This window comes from Onychostruthus taczanowskii, unplaced genomic scaffold (assembly GCF_017590055.1).
Source record: "Onychostruthus taczanowskii isolate IOZ18803 unplaced genomic scaffold, ASM1759005v1 scaffold326, whole genome shotgun sequence".
NCBI classification, from domain to species: domain Eukaryota; kingdom Metazoa; phylum Chordata; class Aves; order Passeriformes; family Passeridae; genus Onychostruthus; species Onychostruthus taczanowskii.
This window is the reverse complement of record NW_024500639.1, coordinates 70167-79681: the sequence shown is the minus strand read 5'-3', so window position 1 is coordinate 79681 and position 9515 is coordinate 70167. Positions and strand designations below refer to the sequence as shown.

Genomic DNA, 9515 nt, shown 5'->3' with positions numbered 1-9515 from the left:
CCCCCCCCCCACCCACCCCTACCCCAGTGACCACCACAACCACCCCGGAGACCTCCACAACCACCTCAGGGACCCCCATTACCACACCAGCGACCACCACGACCACCCAGGTGACCCCCACCACACCGTTCCTGCTGTTCTGTTTGAGGGTGCTGGCCGAGAGCTGGATGGAGCCGTCACCCCCCAGCTCCTGCGGGAACACGAGCTCCTGGAGGGGCCCCTCGGTGTTGAGCACCGACACCTCCAGCACTGCCAAAAACAGGGAAAAAACCCATGGAAAATATGGAAAAAAACGTGGAAAACACTAACTCCTGGACGGGCCCCTCGGTGTTGAGCACCGACACCTCCAGCACTGCCAAAACCAGGGAAAACCCCATGGAAAATACAGAAAAACAGGGAAAGAACCCATGGAAAATACAGAAAAACATGGAAAACACGGGCTCCTGGAGGGGCCCCTTGGTGTTGAGCACCGACACCTCCAGCACTGCCAAAACCAGGGAAAACCCCATGGAAAATACAGAAAAACAGGGAAAGAACCCATGGAAAATACAGAAAAACATGGAAAACACGGGCTCCTGGAGGGGCCCCTTGGTGTTGAGCACCGACACCTCCAGCACTGCCAAAAACAGGGAAACAAACATGGAAAATATGGAAAACCAGGGAAAATACAGAAAAATAAGATGGAAAATACGGAGAAAAAAATGGAAAATATGGAAAAAACTCCATGGAAAATATGGAAAAACCATGGAAAAAAAGAGCTCCTGAAGCAGCCCATTAGTGTTGAGCACTGACACCTCCAGAACTGGGGGAAAACATGGAAAAAATATGGAAAACGTGGAAAAGACATGGAAAATATGGGAAAAAAAACCCCTATGAAAAATATGGAAAAACCATGGAAAATATGGAAAAGAACATTGAAAATATGGGAAAACATGGGAAAAACATGGGAAATACACAAAAACAGGAGCTACTGGAATAGCTACTCTGTGTTCAGCACCAACACCTCCAGAACTGCCAGAAAACCATGGAAAATATGGAAAAAAACCTATTGAAAACACGGAAAACCAGAGAAAACACAGGCTCCTGGAGCGGCCCCTCAGTATTGAGCACAACACCCCCAGAACTGGGGGAAAACGGGGAAAACAATGCAGCAGCCACAGGGCCTGCAAGGCCTCCCTGGAGCGACCAGCCTAAGATAGGAAATGCCAAGCCATGATGACTGGACCTGAGAAGCCCCTCTTCCGCCTTCGGACCCTCGCTATCTTGCTGTAAGACCATGGGTCACGTTCCCTTGACTCTATTGGACTGGGATTTTCCCAAAACTCCCATATCCTGTGTAAAGCCCTGTTTCTGCCCAGTTCTGCAGAAGAGCTGTCACCGAGACCCTTCGCAGGAGCTGCCAATAAAGGCACGTCTGTGAACCTCACACGGCCTTGTCCTCTCCCTGCATCTGCCGAGGCACTTAGCAAGCAAAGACCTGAATTCACCAAAGAGCTGAATTCACCAAAGAGCTGAAATCACCAAAGAGCTGAAATCGCTAAAGAGCTGAAATCACCACAGAGCTGAAATCACCAAAGAGCTGAAATCGCTAAAGAGCTGAAATCACCACAGAGCTGAAATCACCAAAGAGCTGAAATCGCTAAAGAGCTGAAATCACCACAGAGCTGAAATCACCAAAGAGCTGAAATCGCTAAAGAGCTGAAATCACCACAGAGCTGAAATCACCAAAGAGCTGAAATCGCTAAAGAGCTGAAATCACCACAGAGCTGAAATCACCAAAGAGCTGAAATCGCTAAAGAGCTGAAATCACCACAGAGCTGAAATCACCAAAGAGCTGAAATCGCTAAAGAGCTGAAATCACCACAGAGATTAATTCACCAAAGAGCTGAAATCACCAGAGAGCTGAAATCGCCACAGAGCTGAATTCACCAGAGAGATGAATTCACCAAAGAGCTGAAATTTCTGAAGAGCTGAATTCACCAAAGAGCTGAAATCGCTAAAGAGCTGAAATCACCACAGAGCTGAATTCACCAGAGAGATGAATTCACCAAAGAGCTGAAATTGCTAAAGAGCTGAATTCACCAAAGAGCTGAAATCGCTAAAGAGCTGAAATCACCACAGAGCTGAATTCACCAGAGAGATGAATTCACCAAAGAGCTGAAATTGCTAAAGAGCTGAATTCACCAAAGAGCTGAAATCGCTAAAGAGCTGAAATCACCAAAGAGCTGAAATCGCCAAAGAGCTGAATTCACCAAAGAGCTGAAATCGCTAAAGAGATTAATTCACCAAAGAGCTGAAATCGCCAAAGAGCTGAAATCGCTAAAGAGCTGAAATCCTCAAAGAGCTGAATTCACCAAAGAGCTGAAATCACCACAGAGCTGAAATCACCAAAGAGCTGAAATTGCTAAAGAGATTAATTCACCAAAGAGCTGAAATCACCAAAGAGCTGAAATCACCACAGAGCTGAATTCACCAGAGAGATGAATTCACCAAAGAGCTGAAATTGCTAAAGAGCTGAATTCACCAAAGAGCTGAAATCGCTAAAGAGCTGAAATCGCTAAAGAGCTGAAATCACAAAAGGGCTGAAATCACCAAAGAGCTGAATTCACCAAAGAGCTGAAATCGCTAAAAAGCTGAATTCACCAAAGAGCTGATCTCACTTAAGAGCTGATCTCACTTAAGAGCTGAGCTTGCTAAGATTGCCTGCGGCTGGGAGCCTGCCTGAGGGACCCGGACAGGCTGTGCTTAGCTGGACTTTGCTATCCAGACACCCACGGCAGCCAGGGTTGGACAGACTCCTAAAAGACCAAGCCATAATAAAACAACATGAAAAACCTGGAAAACACATGGGAAGTATGGAAAAAAAGCCCATGGAAAATGTGGAAAAACACAGGAAACATGAGCTCCTGGAGCGGCCCCTTGATGTTGAGCACCGACATCTCCAGCACTACCAAAAACAGGTTAAAAACGGGAAGAATATGGAAAAAAAAACCCCATGGAAAATACAGAAAAACAAGGAAAACCACTGAAAACAAGAGCTCCTGGAGCAGCCCCTCACTGTTCAGCACCAACACCTCCAGCACTGCAAAAAACAGGGAAAAAACGTGGAAAATATGGGGAAAAACATGGAAAATATGGAAAAATATTTAAAAAACCACAGAAAATATAGGAAAAAAAATGAAATGGAAAAACACAGAAAACACAAGCTCCTGGAGTGGTTCCTCGGTGTTAAACACCAACATGTCCAGCACTGCCAAAAACAGGGAAAAACCAGGGAAAAACCATGGAAAATATGGAAAACCAGAGGAAACACAACCTTCTGGAGCGGCCCCTCGGTGTTGAGCACTGACACCTCCAGAACAGGGGAAAAACATGGGGCAAAAAAATGGAAAATATGGAAAAAACATGGGAAAACATGGAAAAGAGGAGCTCCTGGAGTGGCCCGTCAGTGTTCAGCACTGACACCTCCAAAACTGCCAGGAAACACGGAAAAACATGGAAAAACACAGAAAAGTGCTGGAATAATGCAGGAAAAGCCGTGTGTCACACAGAGGCCGTGGGAACATGCGTGTGTCACCCACGGGAGGCCCTCGATGCTCAGGGAATTGGGGTGGGGGTCCCCAAGTTGGGGTTGGGGGTGGGAGATGATCCAGGGAGGGAACAGGGGTGGGAGAGGCCCCTGGAGACCCCAGGGAGGGATTGGGGGAGAGCCTCAGTGTCCCAGGGATGATTGGGGATTTGGGATTTGGGAATTGGGATTGGGATTGGGGATTTGGGATTGGGATTGGATTAGAATGGGGGGTTTGGGATTGGGAATTTGGGATTTGGAAATTTGGGTTTGGAATTGGGGATTTGGGATTGGGAACTGGGATTGGGATTGGGAATTTGGGATTTGGAAATTTGGGTTTGGGATTGGGGATTTGGGATTGGGAATTGGGATTGGGATTGGGAATTTGGGATTTGGAAATTTGGGATTGGAATTGGGGATCTGGGATTGGGATTGGGATTGGGAATTTGGGATTTGGAAATTTGGGTTTGGGATTTGGGAATTGGGATTGGGAATTTGGGATTTGGAAATTTGGGTTTGGGATTTGGGAATTGGGATTGGGATTGGGGATTTGGGATTGGGATTGGATTAGAATGGGGGGTTTGGGATTGGGAATTGAGGATCAAGGATTGGGATCGGGATTGGGGATTTTGGATTGGGAATTTGGCATGTGGGAATTTGGGTTTGGGATTGGAATTGGGGATTTGGGATTGGGAATTTGGGATTTGGAAATTTGGGTTTGGAATTGGGGATTTGGGATTGGGAACTGGGATTGGGATTGGGAATTTGGGATTTGGAAATTTGGGTTTGGACTTGGGGATTTGGGATTGGGAACTGGGATTGGGATTGGGAATTTGGGATTTGGAAATTCGGGTTTGGGATTGGGATTGGGGATTTGCGATTGGGAACTGGGATTGGGATTGGGAATTTGGGATTTGGAAATTTGGGTTTGGGATTGGGGATTTGGGATTGGGAACTGGGATTGATTGGGATTGGGATATTGGGACATCAGGGTCTCTTACGGACCCTGGGCACTGCAAGGAGGGACAGGGCGGGCAGCAGGGGCCTGTGGGGACCCCAGAAAAGGGTTCAGGGTTCAGAGGGGCCGCAGGCGTTTGGGTGGGGGTCCCGGGGTCCCCGTGGGGCTGACCCAGGTTCTGTCGGGCGGCCAGGAAGCGCGCGGGCTCCTTGACGTTGTCGGCGAGCAGGAAGGCGCCCTCCTCGAGCACGTCCAGCAGCATGGTGGCCGTGTGCGCCTGCTCCGAGCCGTTCATGTCCCGCCACGACTCCAGCGCCTCCGGACGCAGCAGGTTGTCCACGGCCTCCACCACGGCCTGCGGGACAGGAGGGGCGGGTGGGGCTGGGACACGCCTTGGGACACACCCAGGGACACGCCCAGGGGCACACCCAACCCCCACGGCCTCCATCACAGCCTGGGGGATGGGTGGGGCTGGGACACGCCTTGGGACACACCCAGGGACACGCCCAGGGGAACACCCATCCTCCACAGCCTCCAGCAAAGCCTGCAGGGTGGGCGGGGTGGGCGGGTCTGGGACATGCCCCAGGACACACCCAGGGACACACCCAGGGACACACCCAACCCTCACAGCCTCCAGCAAAGCCTGCGGGATGGGTGGGGCTGGGACACGCCTTGGGACACACCCAGGGACACGCCCAGGGACACACCCAGGGACACACCCAACCGCCACGGCCTCCACCACGGCCTGCGGGACGGGAGGGGTGGGTGGGGCTGGGACACGCCCCAGGGACATGCCCAGGGACACACCCAACCCCCACGGCCTCCACCAAAGCCTGTGGAATGGGCAGGGTGGGCGGGGCTGAGACACGCCTTAGGACACGCCCAGGGACACACCCAAATGACACACCCAAAAGGACACACCCAAAGGGACGTGCCCAAATGCCACGTCCACCCAGGACAGGCCCCGCCCACTGACACCCATCCCCCAGGTCTCCAGCACTGCCCTGGGTGTGGTCATGTCCAACTCCAGGGACACGCCCATCCAGAGAGACCCCACCCATGGGATGCACCCACCCAGACAGACCACACCCATAGGACACACCCACCCAGACAGACCCCGCCCATGGTACACACCCACCCAGACCCCACCCACGCCCCACAAGCCCTGCCCACCACACCCACACAAGCCCCTCCCATTGTTCACGGCCACGCCCCCTTCATGCCACACCCCTTCACCTTGATGTAATCCTTGCAGGTTCGCTCCCGCTTGTGCATCTGGCGGGGGACAATAAAACGGGGGAGGGGGCACCCAAGTGAGGGGATGGGACCCCAAAACCTGCACCGGGGGCACCCCAAAATCCACAACAAGATCCTCCCAAAATCTAGGAAACAACCCCAAAATCTAGGGCAGAACAACCCCAACATTTGAGGCAGAACAACCCCAATATCTGAGGCAGAACAACCCCAACATCTGGGGAGGGACTCCCAAATGTGGAACAGGAGGAGGGGCCCAGCACAGCGACCCCAAAAATCCGGGCAGGAGCACCCCAAAATTCGGGGCAGAGCATGTCTGATCTCTAGAAAAGGAGCTCCTCAACATTTGGGCCAGGACAACCCCAAAATTCAGGGCAGAACTCCAAAAGTTAGCCAAAACCCTCAAAAATAGGGTTCAGGTTCTGGAGCAGGGGCACCCCAAAACTGGGGCACAGGCAGAAGTTCCCCCTTGGCCACTCCACCCCTCAATAGGGTGACCCCAAAATCGGGGTTTTGGGGTCCCACCTTGTCCGAGTTCTTGCTGTAACTCTTCCTCCTTTGGTGCTCAAAGCTCCCAAACTTTTTTTTTTAATAAAAAAATTTCCATAACAATAACAAAAAACCCTTCTCTCCCTAAATAAACTAAAAAAAACCTTCTCAAAATAATAAACGAACTACAATTTTAAATTTGCTTTCTGTACGTTATCAGCAAAAAAAAAAAATTAAACCACTTTGAAAAATTTTATTCTATTTCTTATTACTCTTTCTTTTAATTGCTATTAATAATTTTTCTTTACACCCTTTTAATGTTTTAAACCTACTTTACCTTTCTCCTAATCCTGCCTCCAAATTAAAAATAAATACTAATAATTAATTAGTATAGCAGAATAATAATAATAATAATAATAATAATAATAATAATAATAATAATAATAATTATTATTATTATTATTATTATTATTATGTAATATTATATATTATACAAATTTTGCACATTAACATAATATATAATATGTATGTTATCATATAATGTATATTGACATAATATTTGTATATATAATATATACTATATATAGCTTATAACTATGTTAATACTAATTAGTATTAATTAGTATTCTAAATAGTATAAATATAAATATAAATACATTTTTATATATAACATATAGTATTATAAATACTAACAATTAATAATTATTAGTTAATGAGTTATATAATTATATAATAATATAATATAATAGATATAATATAATAATATAAAAATGTACAAAATATATTATATTATAGATATATTATATTTTTATATATTATATATATTTTATCTATTATATATATGTATAATTACATATTATATATATAATATATTTTCATATATACAATAATATCTATCTAATAATATATAATAATAACAATTATTACTAATAATTAAATGCTAATAATGAACCAACACTAAACCCACCACACTCATTAACACATTACCCCAAAAAAACCTAAAAAAAATAACCAAATCTCAAATTAACAACCCAAAACCATCATGGGCTCCCACCTCGCTGTAGGTTTTTTGGTGCTCAGAGCCCCTCAGTCCCCTCTGTCCCCTCTCGGTCCCACCTGTTTCCCCTGCTCCCCCTTTGGGCTGAACCCCAAATCCGGGTTTTAGGGTCCTACCTGTTCCCTCTCAGTCCCCCAGCAATCTGAACCCCAAATCCGGGTTTTGGGGTCCCACCTGTTCCTCTCAGTTTCCCAGTGGGCTGAACCCCAAATCCGGGTTTTGGGGTCACACCTTGTTGTAGTTTTTCCCCTCTCGAGCGGGCGCAGCGCCTGCAGTTGCACACCCAGGATGTGCCACCACCATGTCCCCACTGTCCCCTGCTGGTCCCCTGTCCCCCCCTTTGGGCTGAACCCCAAATCCGGGTTTTGGGGTCACACCTTGTTGTAGTTTTTCCCCTCTCGAGCGGGCGCAGCGCCTGCAGCTGCGCGTCCAGGATGTGGCACCACCGTGTCCCCACTGTCCCCTGCTGGTCCCCTGTCCCCCCCTTTGGGCTGAACCCCAAATCCGGGTTTTGGGGTCCCACCTTGTTGTAGTTCTTCCCCGCGGACTCCCTCTCGAGCGGGCGCAGCGCCTGCAGCTGCGCGTCCAGGATGTCCAGGAGCTGCTCCAGCAGCCGCACGGCCGAGCTGACGTCCCCCGCGAACACCGGGCCCCGCGTGTGCCGCGCCAGCTCCCCCGCGATGGACGCCGCGTTCTCCCCGCTCTTGATCTGGGGGGCACGCAGCCTCAGGGGGGTCCCCGATATCCCCCGGGGGGTTTGGGGGGGCACCCGCGGGTCAGGGGGGCTCCCTGATGTCCCCCAGGGGGTTACAGGGGGTCTGAGAGGGTCATGGGTCAGTGGGGGGGGGGTCCTCGATATCCCCCAGTGGGTCTGGGGGTGCACCCAAGGCTCACGGGGGTCCCCGATATCCCCCGGGGGGTTTGGGGGGGCACCCGCGGGTCAGGGGGGCTCCCTGATGTCCCCCCGGCTTTTGGGAGATCTGGGGGGAGTTACAGGGGGTCATGGGTCAGTGGGGGGGTCCCCGATATCCCCCAGGGGGTTTGGGGGGGCACCCATGGGTAAGTGGGGGGGGTCTTTGATATCTCCCAGGGCGTCGGGGGGCACCCACAGCTCAGGGGGGCTCCCCAATATCCCCCAGGGGGTTTGGGGGACCCCCTGAGTGGGGACCAGCCCCCTCTGTGGGGTGGGGATGCTCTGAGGGGTCTCCCCTGGAACCCCCAAACCCCTCCCTGGAAGGTCCTGGGGTGTCCCTCCCTCTGCAGGGGCTGCTCCCCACTCAGGGGGTCCCCGACCCTCCCCAACCCCGTGGGGGATGTGGGGGTGCCCCCCCAGCCCCCCTTCTCAGGGTGTCCCCATTTCTGGGGGTCCCTGTTTGGAGGGGGGTCCCCATTTGGGGCAGTCCCTATTTTGGGGTATCCTCATTTAGGGGGGGGTTTCCTCATTGGGGGGGGGTCCTGTTCTGGGAGTATCTGCATTTTAGGGGGTCCCTGCTTGGGGGGTCCTCTTTAGAGGTATCCCCCTTTCTGGGGGGGTCCTGGTTTTGGGGAATTCCTGTTTAGGGGTGTCCCTCTGGGCGGGTCCCATTTTGGGGGATTCTGTCCCCTTTGGGCAGGTCCCATTTTGGGGGATCCCTGTTTAGGGGTGTCCCTTTGGGCGGGTCCCATTTTGGGGATCCCTGTTTAGGGGTGTCCCTTTGGGCGGGTCCCATTTTGGGGGACCCTGTCTACTTTGGGCGCCTCCTGGTTGACCCAGGGGGGGGTGTCCCTTTGGGCGGGTCCCATTTTGGGGGATCCCTGTTTAGGGATGTCCCTTTGGGCGGGTCCCATTTTGGGGATCCCTGTTTAGGGGTGTCCCTTTGGGCGGGTCCCATTTTGGGGATCCCTGTTTAGGGGTGTCCCTTTGGGCGGGTCCCATTTTGGGGTCCCCCCGGTACCTTCTGGGCCACCTGGTTGACCCAGGGGCTGGTGCAGTTGCTCAGGTCGGGCCCGCGGGGGTTCCACACCCCCAGCCCCAGCAGGCACTGGAAGGAGGCGATGCCTGGGGGGCACAGGGGGGCTCAGGGGGACCCCACATTTCCCTGAATCCCCCACCCCACAGAATCCCCACCCCCGGCCCCAGCAGGCACTGGGAGGAGGCGATGTCTGGGGGGGTGATGGCTGTCCCCCCATTCCCCCCAGTTCCCCCAGTC

The 9515-nt window shown here is 51.2% G+C and overlaps 1 protein-coding gene across 1 annotated transcript in view; it reads right to left on the bottom strand.

The window, feature by feature from the left end:
* LOC121339059 (adhesion G protein-coupled receptor L1-like) overlaps positions 1-9515 on the bottom strand; it is a gene marked incomplete at its 3' end in the record, with an annotated part of 43815 nt that overhangs the window by 14881 nt on the left and 19419 nt on the right. Inside the window, exons 6-10 of the mRNA XM_041410534.1 lie at positions 9261-9364; positions 7850-8035; positions 5763-5801; positions 4698-4881; positions 127-249 (exon numbers count right to left, since the gene is read on the bottom strand). Coding sequence (XP_041266468.1) covers positions 127-249; positions 4698-4881; positions 5763-5801; positions 7850-8035; positions 9261-9364 — 636 coding nt within the window. The remainder of the gene's footprint in view (positions 1-126; positions 250-4697; positions 4882-5762; positions 5802-7849; positions 8036-9260; positions 9365-9515) is intronic.